The sequence below is a fragment of the Cetorhinus maximus genome, chromosome 21 (genome assembly GCF_964194155.1).
Source record: "Cetorhinus maximus chromosome 21, sCetMax3.hap1.1, whole genome shotgun sequence".
Classification (NCBI taxonomy): domain Eukaryota; kingdom Metazoa; phylum Chordata; class Chondrichthyes; order Lamniformes; family Cetorhinidae; genus Cetorhinus; species Cetorhinus maximus.
Genome location: NC_135899.1, coordinates 7,731,267 through 7,749,634, shown reverse-complemented (window position 1 = coordinate 7,749,634; position 18,368 = coordinate 7,731,267). Strand labels below are relative to the sequence as shown.

The 18,368-nt window shown below is 42.5% G+C and overlaps 1 protein-coding gene across 1 annotated transcript in view; it reads left to right on the top strand.

Annotated features, from left to right (window-relative positions):
* Positions 1–9,526: 9,526 nt before the first annotated feature.
* Positions 9,527–18,368, top strand: part of LOC144695619 (carnitine O-acetyltransferase-like) — a 39,480-nt gene continuing 30,638 nt past the window's right edge. Inside the window, exons 1-4 of the mRNA XM_078566516.1 lie at positions 9,527–9,907; positions 14,204–14,473; positions 15,990–16,108; positions 17,607–17,660. Of these exons, the coding sequence (XP_078422642.1) occupies positions 9,878–9,907; positions 14,204–14,473; positions 15,990–16,108; positions 17,607–17,660 (473 nt within the window). The 5' untranslated portion in view covers positions 9,527–9,877. The remainder of the gene's footprint in view (positions 9,908–14,203; positions 14,474–15,989; positions 16,109–17,606; positions 17,661–18,368) is intronic.

Here is an 18,368-nt window from a genome sequence, read left to right as displayed (position 1 = left end):
ATTGTGCTTGATTCTTCTCCTGCCTAATCCAGAAATTCTGTTACAGGATTCCCAATGCCTCATGGCTGAGATTAGATACCTCAATGTAGTCTTTAAGGATTGCAGCTAAATGTATGCTCAGACTGTGTAACATACTAAGTAATCATTTACTCATGACACAATCTTTTCTATGGTTGGTCTTTTTCCTGCTTTCTATAAAGAGTTAAAAAAGGACTCTGGTCAAACAATTCAAAGTGCAACTTGCTGGCTGCAAGATGTGAAACCAAAAGTAATGAGAAAATGGGATCTAATTTATTTCGGGATGAGCCCAGCACCTGCAGGATGACACAAACTGTCACTTAGAGTGGTTATTAACAACTTTCAGGGCAGATGGTATCATTTCAGATTTTATGACATTTTGGCTACAGGCTAGATTGTTGAGGGAAGGGGTGGTTATGATAGTCATAAAGCAACTCTAGGATTATTCACTTGCTATCCTGCAAAGTTCAGCTCTATGCATAATTTCTCTGATAATGAAACAGTGCAATGCTAACCTAAAACAGAACTTGGATTAACATACAGTTGGCAAGTACGACCATATTAAATGAGAGGAAGTTCAACTATATCTCATTGACTCTCCACAACCTCTCCACTTCTGTCTCTCCTACAATAAGAAATTCCTTCAAACCTACCTCTTTGACCAAGCTTTTGGTTACCTGGTCTGATGTTCACATGGGCTTGGTGGAAATTTTTATTTCATTATGCACCTATTTCATTTTCTTTTGTTATCTCCCAGCTGACTTCCCATATTGCACCTTACATAAACTTGAGCTGGCCCTAAACTCTGCTCACCATTCCCTAACTCACACCAAGTCCCATTCACCTACATTAGTTTCCAGTTTGGCAACACCTTGATTTTAAAATTCTCATCCATGTTTTCAAATCTCTCCATGGCCTGTAATCTCCTCCAGCCCCACAATCCTCTGAGATACCTGGTGTCCGACAACCCTCTTGCACATCGCCAATTTTAATCACTCATGCCTTCAGCTAGACAAGCCTAAGCTCTAGATTCCCTTCCAAAGCCTGTCCACCTCTCTACCTCCCTATTTGGTTTGTTAAGGGGAGGTCATGTCTGACCAATTTGGTTGAATTTTTCGAAGAGGTGACCAGGTGTGTAGATGAGGGCAATGCATTTGATGTAGTCTACTTGGACTTCAGTGAGGCTTTTGATAAGGTTCCGCATGGGAGACTGATAAAGAAGGTAAGAGCCCATGGGATCCAAGGCAATTTGGCAAAATGGATCCAGAATTGGCTGAGTGGCAGGAAACAGAGGGTGATGGTCGAGGAGTGTTTTTGTGACTGGATGCCTATGTCCAGTGGGGTTCCACAGGGATCGGTATTGGATCCTTTGCTGTTTGTGGTATATATAAACGATTTAGACTTGAATGTAGGAGGGTTGATCAGTAAGTTCGCGGATGACATGAAAATTGGTGGGGTGGTAAATAGTGAGGAGGATAGCCTTAGATTACAAGGAGGATATAGATGGGCTGGTCAGATGGGCTGATCAGTGGCAAATGGAATTTAATCCAGATAAGTGTGAGGTGATGCACTTGGGCAGGATAAACAATCCACGGGAATACATGATGAATGGTAGGACCCTGGGAAGTACCGAGGATCAGAGGGACCTTGGTGTGCATGTCCACCGGTCCCTTAAGGTAGCGGGACAGGTAGATAAGGTGGTTAAGAAGGCATATGGGGTATTTGCCTTTATTAGCCGAAGCATAGAATATAAGAGTAGGGAGGATATGCTGGAACTGTATAAAACACTGGTTAGGCCACAGCTGGAGAATTGCGTGCAGTTCTGGAATCCGCATTATAGGAAGGATGTGATTGCACTAGAGAGAGTGCAGAGGAGATTTACCAAGATGTTGCCTGGGCTGGAGAGTTTTAGTTATGAGGAGATTGGATAGACTGGGGTTATTTTCCTTGGAGCAGAGGAGATTGAGAGGGGACATGATTGAGGTGTATAAAATCATGAGGGGCATAGATAGGGTAGACAGGAAGGAACTTTTCCCCTTGGTGGAGGGATCAAAAACCAGGGGACATAGATTTAAGGTAAGGGGCAGGAGATTTAGAGGGGATAAGAGGAAGAATTTTTTCACAAAGAGGGTAGTGGGAATCTGGGACTCACTGCCTGAAAGGGTGGAAGAGGCAGAAACCCTAATAACATTTAAGAAGTATTTGGATGTGCACTTGCGATGCCATGGCATACAAGGCTATGGGCCTAGTGCTGGAAAATGGAATTAGACTAGTTAGGTACTTGTTTGACTGGTGCAGACTTGATGGGCCAAAGGGCCTTTTTCTGTTCTGTAGACCTCTATAACTCTATGACTAGCCTACTTTAACACTCCTTAAAACATTTGACCAAGCCTTTGGTCACGCTTTCAAATCCCTGTCTATCTTTGGCTGAATGTTCATTTTCCTCAACATTCCGTGAAGTACCTTAAGACTATTTTCTACATTAAAGGCACTATATAAATTCAGTTTTATGTTGTTGTATGTACTAATTTCATGTTGTGCTTTCCCACTCATCACATGTATAGAGGGTGCAGGTTTCAGTTCATACAAGACTTCTGTTTTTTTAGTTGTGACCACAAAAAAAAGTGTTGGGAGAGAGTGCAAACTGTAATAAGGAAAATGAGGAATGGAAACAAGGTGGGTTCAGATCAGAAAGAAATTATTATGAGTAGAGAATTTATCAGATCACATGGCCAACACTACAAGTCCACATGCCAGAAGAAATTGAATGCAGAATAATGTGAAGTGGTAAAGTTTGGTCAGAAGAATGAGGAATGGAAATATAAAATAAAGGGTACAATAATAAATGGGGTGCAAAAACAAAGACACATGGGGGCATATAAGCACAAATCGTTGAAGGTGGCAGGGAAGGTTGAGAAAGTGGTTAATAAGACATAAGGAATCCTGGGCTTTATAAATAGATGCATAGAGTACAAAAGCAAAGAAGTTATGATGAACCTTTATAAAACACTGGTTCAGCCTTAACCCTTAGTATTTGTGTCTGATTCTGGGCAGCACACTTTAGGAAGAATGTGAAGGCTTTAGAAAAGGTGCAGAAAACTATCTGAGAATGGTTCCAGGGATGAGAGATTTCAGTTATGTCGGCAGTTTGGAGAAGCTGAGGCTGTTCCCTTTAGGGAATAGAATAATGAGAAGAGTTATGATAGAGATGTTCAAGATCATGAGAGGTCTAGACTGAGTATATAGAGAGGAACTTCCCATTGATTGAATGATTGAAAACCAGAGGGCACAGAGTTAAGGTGATTGGCAAAAGAAAACCCAATGGCAACATGAGGAAAAACATTTTTTATGCAGCAAGTGGTTAGGTTCTAGAATGCACTACCAGGGAGTATGGTGGAGGCAGATGCAATCAGGGAATTCAAAGGGGAATTGGATAAACACCTGAAAAGAAAACTTTGTAGGGCTACAGGGAAAGGGCAGGGGATTGGGACTAGCTAAGTTGCTCTTGTGAAGAGCCAGCATGGACATGATGAGCTGAAGGGCTTCCTTCTGTGCTATAAGTATTCATTGAATCTATGAATTAAATCTCTGGGATGCCACCTTATTACTTTGATCTTACAACTCATTTGGAATTTTCCCATTCTAGTATGTTTTAGAACTGTTTACAATTGTATATGTATAGCTGGAAGAACAATACCAGTTAGCACAAAGTTGAACTGATGATAACAATTAGCTTAGATGGGGAATTTCCTCACACCATAACCCTAATGTTTGAAACAAATAAAGGCCTGCATTTTTATATTGTTAACATGGTTGAGACTGCATAAGCTCAAATTCTTACAAACCTCTACCAGCTGTATCTCATCCTCCACTCAGTCTTCCTTCTTCATTACTGTGGTCTTCACCAACCTCCATAGATTTCCATATGTCAGTCATAATTCAGTGGATACTACTCTCACCCCCAGGTTAGAAGGTTATAGATTCAGGTCCCATAACTCTCCAGTGCATAATCCAGGTGACAATCCAGCACAGTATTGAGTGATGCACTGTCAGAGGTGCCATCTTTCAGGTATAACATTAAACTGATGCACAGTCTGCCATCTCAAGTAGACATAAAAGGTTTTGTGGTACAATTCAAAAAATGTCAGGTGAGTTTTTCCTCAAGTGTAACACCAATACCTAAAATAGATGATTGGGTTTTTATCACCTTGTTGTTTGTGCAGCCTTGCTGTACAAATATTAACTGCTGCATTTCCTACATTATAACAGTGACTACACTTCAAAAAACATCCTGAGGGTCATGAAAGGTGCTATACAATGCAAGTCTTTTTCTTTTTTCCTTCCTCCCAGTGTGTTGAAAACACACTGATTCTGACTTACAACCACCATGGCAAGAAAAAAAGTTTTAACACACAAATTGATGCTGGTGTACAACTCAATGGTTGCATAGACATCCCTTCAGCTGCTCAGCAGCTCACCTAAATGTCCATTCTTTGGGACAGTGAGTTTCACCTTGTTATTCCACCACTGAAGTTTACAGCTGACTATCACTTAACATCCACATGTGTTTTTCACATCTGAGGGTCTTTGAATAGTGATCAGCAATGGGAATCCTGACTACCATCCAGCAGTGCTGAAAGCAATTTCAATATCACTAAGCTCGATAGATTTTTGGGTGTTAAGGGAATTTAGAGAAATGGGGATAAAACAGGAAGGTGAAGTTGAAGAAGAAGATCAGCCATGATCATATTGAATAGCAGGGAAGGCTCAACTGGCCCAATCCAGCTTCTATTTCTTTTGTTCTTATGCTCAATTGTTCTGTCTCCACCAACTTGTCTGAAATCAGCTAACTTAGGATCAGGGATCCAACACTTAGTGTGCTTAATGTAAATTATGCGACTGTCAACATGTTGGTCAATGGCGACATCAACTGATGACATGGGGCCATCTTCCACATGTGCAATGATGACACCCAGCTCTACCCCTTAACCATTTCTTTCAATGTTTCTACTGGCTCTATCTTATTTAAAAGGAAAGACTTGTATTTATAAAGCGCTTTTCATGACCACCAGATGTTTCAAAGCACTTTGCAGCCAATTAAGTACTTTTTAAAAAAATGTAGTCACTGTTGGAATACAGGAAACAAGGTTTCCACACATTTGCACACAGCAAACTCCAACAAATAGTGGGAGGGGTGGACTTGATCACCAAACCTTGTGAGTTAGAGGTAAGAGTGCTACCATCTGGACCACAGCTACAATGTAAATAGATATTGTCTTCAATCCCAGCTATATAACAAATACCCTAAGTGAGTATTCCACTCACTTCCCCGACCACTGTCTGAGGCTGAACCAGAGAGTTTGAAAACATAATTTTGGTGTCATATTCAATCTTGAGTGAAGTTCCCACATCTTCTCCATCACAAAGATTGCCTAATTCTATCTGTGTAACATCACCCACCTCCAGCTCTACTTCAGCCCATCTGCTGCTGAGACGCCCAGCCACCCCCTTGTCACCTCAAGATTCAACTCTGATCCTTCACTCTCCACCAACTTCTGCTCATCCAAAATTCCGCTGCTTGTATACAATGGCACCAATGAAGAAAGAGGAGAGTTGTGGGATTAATTGTATAGCTCTTTCAAAGAGCCAGTGCAGAAATGACAAACCCAATGGCCTTCTTGAGTCCCATATTTATCCATAATGAGCCCTGTCCTCCCTGACTTACAGTATCTCCCCCTCATAACCCTGCAAGACCTCTACAACAGACCAATTTGCTCCTCCTACTCCAACTTGTTGTCCACTTTCTTTAATTCTTTAGATAAAAGCAAAATACTGCGGATGCTGGAAATCCAGATGAAGATTCTGTTCTGATGAAGAGTCATTTGGACTCGAAACGTTAACTGTATTCCTCTCTGCAGATGCTGTCAGACCTGCTGAGTTTTTCCAGGTATTTTTGTTTCTGTTCTTTAATTCTTTCATGGAATGTGACCATGTCTGGCAAGGCCAGAATTTGTTGGTCATCCCTAATTGCCCCTGACAAGGTGAGTGAGCCGCTTTGAGCTGCAGTCTATCTATTGTAGGTACACCCACAATGTGGCATCAAGGAGCTCTAGCAAAACTGGAGTCAATGGGAATCAGGGGGAAAACTGTCCACTGTTTGGAGTCGTACCTAGCACAAAGGAAGATGGTTGTGGTTATTGGAGGTCAATCATCTCAGCTCCAGGAGTTCCTCAGGGTTGTGTCCTAGGCCCAACCATTTTCAGATGATGCTTCATCAATGACTTCCCCTCAATCATTGGGTCAGAAGTGGGGATGTTCGCTGATGATTGCACAATGTTCAGCACCACTCGCAACGCTTCAGATACTCAAGCAGTCCATTTACAAATCCAGCAGGACCTGGACAATATCCAGCCTTGGGCTGACAAGTGGCAAGTAACATTTGTGCCACACAAGTGGCAGGCAATGACCATCTCTAACATGAGAGGATCTAGCCATCACCCCTTGACATTCATTGACATTACCATTGCTGAATCCACCACTATCAACATCTTGGGGGTTACCATTGACCAGAAACTGATCTGGACTAGCTACATAAATACTGTGGCTACAAGAGCAGATCAGAGGCTAGGAATCCTGCAGTGAGTAACTCATCTCCTGACTCCCCAAAGCCTGTCCAACTTCCACAAGGCACAGCTCTGGAGTGTGATGGAATACTCTCCACTTGCCTGGATGAGTGCAACTCTAACAACACTCAAGAAGCTTGACACCATCCAGGACAAAGCAGCCCACTGCTTGGCACCCCATCCGCAAACATTCACTCTCTCCATCACCAATGCACAGTGGCAGCAGAGCATGCCATCTACAAGATGCACTGCAGAAACTCACCAAGCCTCCTTAGGCAGCACCTTACAAATATGCAACCACTACCATCTAGAAGGACAAGGGTGGCAGACACATGGGAACACCACCATCTGGAAGTTGCTCTCCAATCCACTCACCATCCTGACTTGGAAATAAATCACTATTCCTTCACTGTTGCTGGGTCAAAATCCTGGAACTCCCTCCGTAACAGCACTGTGGGTGTACCTGCACCACAGGGATTGCAGCAGTTCAAGAAGGCAGCTCACCACCACTTTCTCAAGGGCAATTAGTGATGGGCAATAAGCCTAGCCAATGATGCCCACATCTCATGTATAAAAAAGAGTGCTTTTAGTAAGCGAGTTCCAGGATTTTGACCCACTGGCAGTGAAGGAACACCGATGTAGATCCAACTTAGGATGGTAAGTGGCTTTGAGGGGAACTTGCAGGTGGTGGTGTTCCCATCTATCTGCTGCCCTTGTCCTTCTCAGTGGTAGAGGTCACAGTTTTGGAAGATGCTGTTGAAGGAACCTTGGTGAGTTTCTCCAATGAATCTCGTATATCGTGCATTGGTGGTGGAGGGGGTGAATATTTGTGCTGGATGAGGTGACAATGAAGCGAGCTGCTTTATCCCAGATGCTGCCAAGCTTCTTGAGTGCCATTGGAGCCACACTCATCCAAGCAAGCGGGGAGTATTTCATCACGCTCCTGGCTTGTGCTTTGTAGATGGTGAACAGGCTTTGAGAAGTCAGGAGGTGAGTTACTCACCACATAATTCCCAGCCCCTGAACTGCTCTTGTAGCAGTGTATGGCTCATCCAGTTAAGTTTCTGGTCACTGTTAACATTCAGGATGTGGCAATGGTAATGTCGTTGGATGTCAAGGGAATATGTTAGGATCCTTTCTTGCTTAAGATAGTTATTGCCAGGCACTTGTGTGGTGTGAATGTTACTTGCTTCTTATCAGCCCAAGCCTGAATGTTATCCAAGTCTTGCTGCGCATGGACATGACTATTTCTGTATCTAAGGAGTTGTGAATGGTGCTGAACATTGTGGAATCCTGAGTGAACATTCCCACTTTTGACCTTATGATGGAAGGAAGGTCATTAATGAAGCAGTTGAAGATGGTTAGGCCTAGGACACTACTCTGAGGGACTCCTGCAGTGATGCCCTAGAACTGAGATGATTGACCTCCAACAACCACAACCATCTTCCTTTGTGCTAGGTATGACTCCAACCAGCAGAGAAATTTCCCCCCAATTCCCATTGACTTAAGTTTTTCTCGGGCTCCATGATGCCACACTCAGTCAAATATTGCCTTGATGTCAAGGGCAGTCATCCTCACCAGACCTCTGGAGTTCAGCTCTTTTGCCCTTTTTTGGACCAAAGCTGTAAAGAGGTCAGGAGCCAAGTAGCCCTGGCAGAGCCCAAGCTGAGCATCATGAGCAGGTTATTGCTGAGTTAGTGCCACTTGACAGCACTGTCAATGACACCTTCCATCACTTTGCTAATGATTGAGAGTAGACTGATGGGGTGGTAAATCCAATGGAATTGAATTTATCCTGCCTTTTGTGGGCAGTACATACTTGGGCAATTTTCCACATTGCTGGCTAGATGCCAGTGTTATAGCTGTACTGGAACTGCTTGACTAGAGGTTGGCAAATTCTGGAGCACAAGTCTTCAGTACTATTGCTGGACTATCGTCATAACCTTTGCAGTATCCAGTGCCTTCAGCCGTTCCTTGATATCATGTGGAGTGAATCCAATTGGCTGACTCCTGGCATCTGTGATGGACCTCCAAGATGAATCATCCACTTGGCACTTCTGGTTGAAGATGGTGGCAAATGCTTTGCGTCAATATAATTGGTCAAATCCAAAGCTCCCATTCCTTGTCTTTTGCACTGATGTGCTGCATGGGCTCCCCATCCTCCAGGATGGGGATATTTATGGAGACTCCTCCATGTTTAGTTGTTTAATTGTCTACCACCGTTCACAACTGGATGTGACAAGTTTGCAGAACTTTGATCTGTTTTGGGATCCTTTAGCTATTTCGCATTTTGCTAGGCAGCGTGGCGCACTTGCCCGATCAGTTGGAGTGTACAATTAAATGTCGTAAATAACAGGGCAAGTTTGAACAAAAAGGAGCTGGGTTTCAATAGGAGGATCCGTGTCAATATTATTGCTGCCATTCCCCTCATCGCCTCACTAACGCAAAACCAGGCCTGTTTAATGAACACTTTGGTCCCTCAAGGGATGTTTTGTATAATTAAACCTATCAGAATTCCACTTGCTCCCTGTGACCGTCACTGTATTTCCACACCGCCCCCCCCACCCCCGGTGTCACACTAAAAAAAAGCCGCCTCTCAATTTGTGTCGAATTTCTTTGTTACTCGTGTTTGGCCAGAGAAAATTGCCTTAGCCTGACCTTGGTAATATTGAGCTTTGTTGACATTTGATATTAAGAGCGCTTCACATGCCGGACTGTACCATTGCAACAGTGAGGGGAAAAGCTCCCTTTCATAAGGTACAATGATCGAGGGTTAACGAACTAAATAAATGCCTTTCCACCATGACCTGGTCTCCTGCATATAAACCACAACGATTTGTCGGATTTAAAACCCCGGCTTGCTTTCATCCCTCTGATTTGTATTGCTTTCAAAATCATTCCTCCCCAGAATAATGTAAATATATATAAATGACATTCCGGGCTCATTTCGCTAATAATTATCGGCAGTACATGAATGTTCAAACGCCTCCATAATCTGCGGATACCCCTGCACGTTTCGACCGTATCCTATCTTTTACTTTGAATGCAGAAAGACCTGGGAAGCAGACGGAAGTAAGGCTCTGGTGAACTCTCAACTCTTGCTGTTTCCTTGCGTCTCAGCCCCGGACTGGCAACTGCTGGAACAGCTGGAACTGAGGATTTGTTTTGCTTTTTTTTCCTTTTAATCTAAGGCTGGCCACTACATTGGAGTAAATGCTTCCTAGAAAAGCTTCATCATGATGCTCACGGCGTCCACGCGCCTCTTGGTGAGTTTCCGATCGTCAGTTTCATTCCGCTGATGACCTGTTACTTTGTAGCACAACCAATAGGATTTATTTCGCGTTAAAAGAAGACACAGGAGGAAGCTGAAAGTCGCACATTGTAACCGCTGCTCTGCTCGGTAGCCTGTTTGTCATTGTTGCGTTCCCACAGCCGCTGGCAGATGGTGTATCGCTGTTAAAGCCACAATAAACAGCGAGCATTGCACACGTGCTGAATGTCACTCAGCTCTGCCCTGTTGTTCAGAACCAATATAACTTGCTCTCCCACCATCATTCCGAGTGATTGTTGGACACTCCTATCCCGAAGAGCAACTGTAATCTGCATTGTTGGATTTTGTGAGGGAACCCTATGAGTCAATCCTACTCATTCAAACAGGTAGAATTAGGCTTTAAAATGAAATCAATTTAGATAGCAATATTCAGAAGGTTCCAAAGCACTTTACAACCAGTAAAGTATTTTTGAAGTGTAGTGGTTGGTGTAATGTCGGAGGAGAGTGAGTTACTGAATTCCAAGCATTGAGGGAGATCCATATCCTTATACTTGCTGGTTCTTTTTTTTTGCTTTATCTTAATTTCAAACTGTTGACACATAATTTGTACATCACTTCCTGTCCAACGAGATCATGCCTCAGAGGCTGTGGCCTGCTTGTACTGTACTATATGAAATGTCCACTCCCTTTGACCTGTAGTTTAAAGGCGTGAAACAGAAGGGCGCAGAGATATTCTTTCTATTCAGAACCTAGTCTGACATTTGTGTTTGCGCTCCAGGCAGTTTTGTGTCTCATTGAAAATCATTGTAAATGTAATCTTTGAAGATTGAAGTAGGTTAACTTGTGAGCTATAAGTCTTCCATCTTGGACAAATGTTACAGGAATAACATATGTAGCGACCTAGTTATATATATTTACTAAAACAAACCACAACTTGCATTTATATAGCACCTTTAACATAGTAAAGTTTTCCAAGGCATTTCACATGAGTGATATCAGACAAAATTTGACTCTGAACCATGTAAATTGATTTTAGGACAGCTGACCAAATGTGTGGTTAAAGAGGATTTAAGAAGAGTCTTGGAGGAGACCAGAGGGAGACAGAGGATTAGGGAGGGAATTCCAGAGCTTGGGGCTATAAAGCCACAGGCATGGCCACCATAGGAACATAGAACTTAGAGCCTGCTCCACCATTCAATAAGATCATGGCTGATCTGGTTTTGTCTCAACTCCACTTTCCTGTCTGCATCCCTGCCCCCACCCCATAACCCGAAAATCTAAATCTGCCTTGAATAAATTTAATGACCCAGCCTCCACTGCTTTGTGAACAGAATTGGGAACAGCTTAACAATCCTTTTAGGAAAATTTAGAAAAAAAATCTCATCTCTGCCTTAAAAGGGAGACCTCTTATTCTTAAACCGTGTCCCCTAGTTCTAGCCTCTCACACAAGTGGGATCATCCTCCTGGTGTCTATTCTATCAAATCACCTCAAGATCTTATATGCTTCAATAAGATCACCTCTCATTCTAAACTCCAGTTTAGCCCAACCTGTTCAACCTTTCCTCATAGGATAAGCCTTTCATCCCAGGAATGAAATGAATGAACCTTCTCTGAACTGCTTCTCACAGTTATATATTTTTTTCACATAAGGAGATCAAAACTGTACACAGTATTCCGATGTGGTCTCACATGTACAGCTGCAGTAAAACTTCTGCATTTTTATATTCCATTCCCCTTGCAATAAATGCCATTATACCATTTGCCTTCCTAATCACTTGCTGTACCTGCACACTAAATTTTTGTGTTGACAAGTGTTTAAAATCAGAGATGCTGGAGAGGCCAGAATTGGAGTACCACATATATCTCAGGGTTTTAAGGCTCAGAGGAGATTATGGAGAAAGTGCAGTTGTGGCCATAAGCAATTTGAAAAGAAGAATGAAGATTTTAAAATCAATGCTTTGCTGGACTGGAGACAGTGTAGGTCCAGCAACGTGCGGCACAAATATAACCCAATCTGAAGGGTGCAGAGAAAAGCCCAATTCAGGTTGCTTACTGCTAGGTAAAAAGATTTGCATTTATGTAGCACCCTTCACAACTTCAGTGTGTCCCAAAATCCTCAACAGTTCATGATCTTATTAACCTAGAAAAGCACAACAACTAATTTTTGCAGATAGGGGTGTACTTACACCAATGTGATAATGATCAGATTATCTCTTCATTTATTAGTGATCTTAGATGGGGTGGGGGGTCTTTATTGGCCGAGGTCACTGGGGATAACTCCCTAACCTTTCATCACAATAGTGCGACAGGATCTTTTACATCCACCTGAGAGGGCAGACAGGGTCTTATCTGAAAGATGGCACCTCTCTTAGTGCAGCACCTCCTCAGTACTGCACTGGAGTGTCAGCTTGGATTTTTAAGTGGAACGTGAACACAAACCTTCTGATTCAGATATGCATCATTCCTGCAGTTATTGACCCAGTGTTTTGTCATGTGGGGCATAAGCAGACTGGAAGTGAAATTCATTTAAATCCAATGTAGGAACAGACAAGCCAAATGCATCATCTGGGAAATGAATCCAGTGTGTCTAGCCTTTGTCATGCATCTACAAATAAATGTGTATTTTAAAAAAATCCTTCTGTGATTTAAGTATTGTCTTTGAATTGTGTCATACCATTCCATTCCCTCATTTGTGGCCATGCCTTCAGCTGCTGAATCCCTAAGCTCTGGAATTCCCTCCCTAAACCTCACCACCGCCCCCACCCTTCCCATCACCCACACCTCACTTTCCTCCTTTTGAGACACCCCTTAAAACCTTGCTCTTTGACCAGGCTTTTGGTCATTTGCCCAATTAGCTCCTTATGTGTCTCAATGTTATATTTTGTTTGATAATACTTGGGTGAAGAGGCTTTGGATGTTTTGCTATGGTAAAGATGCTGTATAAGTGTAAGTTGTGCAAGCATATCCCTCCATTCCCTTCCTTCTGGGTAGCACCAAGCTCCTAATTCCTGCTTCTTTGGCCGGGTGTCCAAATGATTTTTCTTATGCTTCTGTGAAGTAACTTGGAGAGGCAAGTTGCTTTATTGTAGTCTGCTGTCTTCCTGATATTGTGTGGGGAGTCACTGAGTAGAGGTGGTTTACGTGGAGTTTGAGGAGCCAGAGAGGGAAGGTAATTCTTTTTTGCAAAAATATACTTTTTTCATAAAATATCTCAAAGAACATTGCAAAATGGCTATTACAGAAAATACAATGATATTCAAATTTTTGACATAGATCATGTTGTACTCTGAGGTGCTTCAGTACAGTTGTGATACATGTAATATTTACTGTATACATTCAATGTGAGTCCTACAGCCCAAGAGGTTCTATACAATTTCTAGCCTCTCAGTGCACTGTGGCTGAAAGGCCTTAGACAGCGACCTTTCCCCATTGCGCCTCTTAGGCAGCTTGCTGGTTTATCCTTATGAATCTCCTCATGATAAACTAAAGGCAGCAATGTTTAAGTCAGCTTTTTATGGCCAGGGAAGCCTGAGAATTAGTTTAAGAAGTGCATGCCACATACCTATGTTAACAGGTATGCCAGGAGATAAAAACAAAAACAGAATTACCTGGAAAAACTCAGCAGGTCTGGGAGCATCGGTGGAGAAGGAAACAGTTGATGTTTCGAGTCCTCATGACCCTTCGGCAGAACTGTTTTCTTCAGTTCTGCCGAAGGGTCATGAGGACTCGAAACGTCAACTGTTTTCTTCTCCACCGATGCTGCCAGACCTGCTGAGTTTTTCCAGGTAATTCTGTTTTTGTTTTGGATTTCCAGCATCCGCAGTAGCTTTTAGCTTTTTGTTTTTATGCCAGGAGATAATGTCTTCACTTTGCTGTGTTGCTTGGTACAGTGTTAATACATATCCAGTTTATAATACGATGCAATGCTATCTTAGAATGTAAATACCAGTGTGTATTTGGTATTTTTGGAAAGGCAGTTTAGATTATAATCACAATTTCTGACCAATCAGTCTTCCATTGCATTATTTACTTTCTGTAGGTCATTTGGAACAGGCTTGACTTATTAACATACACTCAATGAATTAGTTTTCAGATAAACAAACCTACAGGATCAGCCACAGCGAAAAGGCAGCCTTTATCCACACTCGATAAATGTTTCATCCCAAATAGTTGCTGCTTCTTTCACTGAAACTGTCCTTGTGGTGTTCTGTGAAAGGACATTTTGTTCAAGAGAAAGTGTCTGGCCTGAGTCCAGTGGCTGAGTGTCTTTACACTCCTATCTTTTTCGCAGATGGTCAGAGTATGGCAGCCTATGGTCCTCATCAGGCCGGCCTGGTGCCCTCCAGGAAGGTCTTTCTCTACCCACTTTCCATTGCCTCAGCTGCCAGTTCCTCCACTGAAACATACATTGGAACGCTACCTCCTGGCCCTGCAGCCTCTTGTGACCTCAGAAGAGCTGGAACAGACAAGGGAGATAGTGAGAGAGTTCAGTAGACCCCATAGTATTGGACTGAAACTCCAGGACAGACTGGAAAGGCGATCGAGAAGGACTGAAAACTGGGTAAGTGTTCTGCGTTGTCATGTTAAACAATATGGGGGCACTACAATTCCTCACTTTGGAATAAAAGTGGGGCAGGATCGAGGGGAATGAAATCGGAATGATGCACTAGGATACCATCCATCTGGTGGGAATTGGGTGTTGACTGGATTGCACTTAGCTGTGATGCTTTCCAGTGTCAAATAGCAGTTCATTGATCAGAAGCCCATCCACCACCTCAAACCTCCACTCCCTTCACCACCGCCTTCATTCACTCCAGGATGGTGAGCTGCAGGGCACTGAATGGACATCCCAATGGATTAAATACCTGGCTGTTATCCATCTACATGCATGGTTGTGGGCGGGGATCCTCACGATTGTGGGAGGTGGGGAAGAGCCCCAGGACAGCAACAGCCCATATTATTTTTGTGGAGAAAAAAAACAAAAATGCCTGGCAAAACTCAGCAGGTCTGACAGCATCTGCAGAGAGGGATACAATTAACGTTTCGAGTCTGAATGACTCTTCATCAGAACTAAGAAAAATAGAAAAGAGGTGAAATATAAGCTGGTTTAAGGGGGGGTGGGACAGGTAGAGCTGGATAGAGGGCCAGTGATAGGTGAAGTGACATCTTTTGGCAATCTCCACCTATCACTGGCCCTCTATCCAGCTCTACCTGTCCCACCCCCCCTTAAACCAGCTTATATTTCACCTCTTTTCTATTTTTCCTTAGTTCTGATGAAGAGTCATTTGGACTCGAAACGTTAACTGTATCCCTCTCTGCAAATGCTGTCAGACCTGCTGAGTTTTTCCAGGTATTTTTGTTTTTGTTCTAGATTTCCAGCGTCCGCAGTTTTTTGCTTTTATTTTTGTAGAGCACTGGATGAGCCACCCTGTTCCTCATGGGCCCCATGAGAATAACTGGGCCTGTGTAGCCCTTGGGAATGATTGGAGCACTTATGCTGCATGTTCAAATCATTTCTACCCTTAAAATGGCAACCCAAGGCATATACAAATGGGATAAAAATAGAAAATGCTGGAACAATTCAGTAGGTCTGGCAGCATCTGTGGAGAGAGAAACAGAGTTAATGTTTCAAGTCTGTGTGATACCCTTTTTCCAGCAATTTCTATTTTTATTTCAGATTTCCAGCATCTACAGTATTTTGCTTTTATTTTCGCATATAGAAATGGGCCTAATAGCTGAAATAGGCAGGTACCCAGCAGTGAGCGTCTTTCAAAATGACAATGCATGTATTCACAGGATAGCAGGGCTTCTATCTCTTTTATGAGATTATTACCAATCCTGTTTGCACCAGGCAACATAAGTTAAAATTGGCCCTTTCATTTTGCTCTCACTCCATCAGTGGTAATGCCTAGCACCCCTCATTCTTTCCTGAATAAAGCTACTGTTGTGTGACCATTTCTCATCAGTCCAAACACCTCACACCATTGGTCATCACAGCCTTTGTATTTCTTTCATGGTTAGTTACCTGTACCCTTTCTTGTTGCCGTCTGACATCACTCTCTTTGCTTCTGTTTCAGCTTACGGACTGGTGGCTCCAGAATGCTTGCCTCGAGTGTCGGCTTCCCTTGGCTGTTCATTCGAACCCAGCTGTAGTTCTGCCCAAACAGGACTACAATGATTGGAAAGGACAGCTCAGGTAGAAAAAGGCACACCCAAACCATGGCAATTGCCCAACCATTCACTCACAACTTGTCAACTGGCTCATCCCACCACCTTGAGATAAGGGTCAACATATTAATACCATTTGACATTGTTCTTTGAACCTGTCTGTTAGCTTTTACTGATTTGTTCATGTGGTCTCCTGAATCTCTTGGTTTTATACTGCCTCATTGTCTCACTATTTAGAAAATACTTCCATTCATCTTCCTTGAGTCTAATGTGATGACTTCACACTTTCTCACATTGAACTCCATTTGCCATAGATTTCCAATCACTCCATCCATCCATGTCTCATCTTCATCACCTATTGTCTCTCCCAAATTAGTGTCAGCTACAAATTTGGATATACAACTCCTGTATCCTTCATTCTAGTCATGAATAAAGTGGTGATAAGTTGTAACCCGAAAACAGATCTACAATGAACACGTTCTGCTGATCTGAGTATCCATCCTTTATTCCCACTTTCTGTCTGCTACCTCCCAACAAATTTTCAACCCAAGTCTACGACTGATTCCTATTCCCTCTCATTTTTGCTCATAATCTCTTGGGTGCAGTCTTATCAGATGTCTTCTGGAGGTCCATGTAGATAACATGCAGAGATTCCCCTATCCACCTGAATCTGACAGTGGAACAAGGCTGGATAGAAGGAAGAGTTTGGTGGAATTAGTTTTCTTGCAGGCTACAATCTGGATAACCTCCAGTGAAAACCTCACTCCTGAGCCACAAGTCTGAAAAGTTGAATTTGTACGGGTTGCTGACTATTATTTTAATGAGAGATTCATTCTGGAGTAGTAGGGAAATGACAGATGACCATCATAGAAAAAGCATAAGAAATATGGGCAGGAGTAGATCATTCAACCCCTTGAACATACTCTATCATCCAGTACAATCATGGCTGATCTTCTACCTCAACTCCACTTTCCTGCCCTATTTCTGTATCCCTTGGTTCCCAAAAATCTATCAAGCTTAGTCTTGAATATACTCAATGACTGAGCTTCCACAGACCTAGCTAGAGAGTTCCAAATTCATGAACCTCTGAATGAACCCTCTCTCCTCACCTCAGTCCTAAAAAAAAAACCCACCCTTGCGTTGAGACCATGATCACTAGCTATAGACATTCTTAATGAGTTTTTACTTCCTTAGTGAAATGACAACCAAGACCCTTTGCCAGAACAGTGATTGTAATTACTTCAGCTGCCTAGGTGCAATTTTACTCTGCTCCCTTGTACAACTCGTCTAAACTCATTTTCCCCCATTGTGTAACTGGCATTCAGGTATAAAACAAAATAGTCTGAAAAATCTAGTTACTAATTCTCCTTCTGCATTTGTTTATACATTTAAATAAAGTAGGTGTTGACAATTGAATGTCTTTGTTGTAATTGGACTGAAATGCTGGTTCCCTCCTGCCCCAATCTCAGGGTAACTTAGCCACTCTACTACTTTATTTTCTTATTGTAATTTCTATCATCCCTCAGATTTGCAGCCAAACTAATTGCTGGAGTGCTCGACTTCAAGTCTAAGGCTGACAGGTAAGTTCTCCAAACTGGCTCCATTGGAGTTTCCCAAAATCGACAGATACCAATGGGAGCGAGATTCCTGGAAAATGCGATGTGTATGTATAGTGTGAAACAATGATCAATATGGCACGACTATTCATTATTTTAATATCACATACTTTAAAGTTGTGGAATTGTCAGACATTGCATGGGGGTAACGTTCTGTCCTCAGTAGTTGATTTCCTAGAATCAAAGAATTGATGCAGCACAGACACAGGCCATTCAGCCCATCATGTCTGTGCCAGCTATTTGAAAGAACTCTCTAATTTGTGGCATTCTCCCACTCTTTCCTCATGGCCACGTAAATGTTTTCCTTTTCAAGTATTTATCCAATATCATTTGAAAGCAATAACTAAATCTGCTTCCATGGCCCTTTCAAGCAGCGCATACCCCTTTTGCCCATGTGACTCATTGTATTTGTTGGCAATGTAACAGGACAAGGCCAGTAATGACTACAACTGGGAATGCAGAGGAGTAAGTCAAACAAGCTCTTTTCTTTAAACATGCATGTTGAGAAAACCCAATCATTACTATTAGGGAATCAAGGTTATGAGGGCTTTCGATTAAGTTATTAAGCAGAAACTATTTCCACTGGCAGGAGGATCAGTAACCAGAGGACATAAGTTTAAATAAATTTGGCAAAAGAATGAGAGGTGAGATGGGGAAGAATTTAATTTTAAC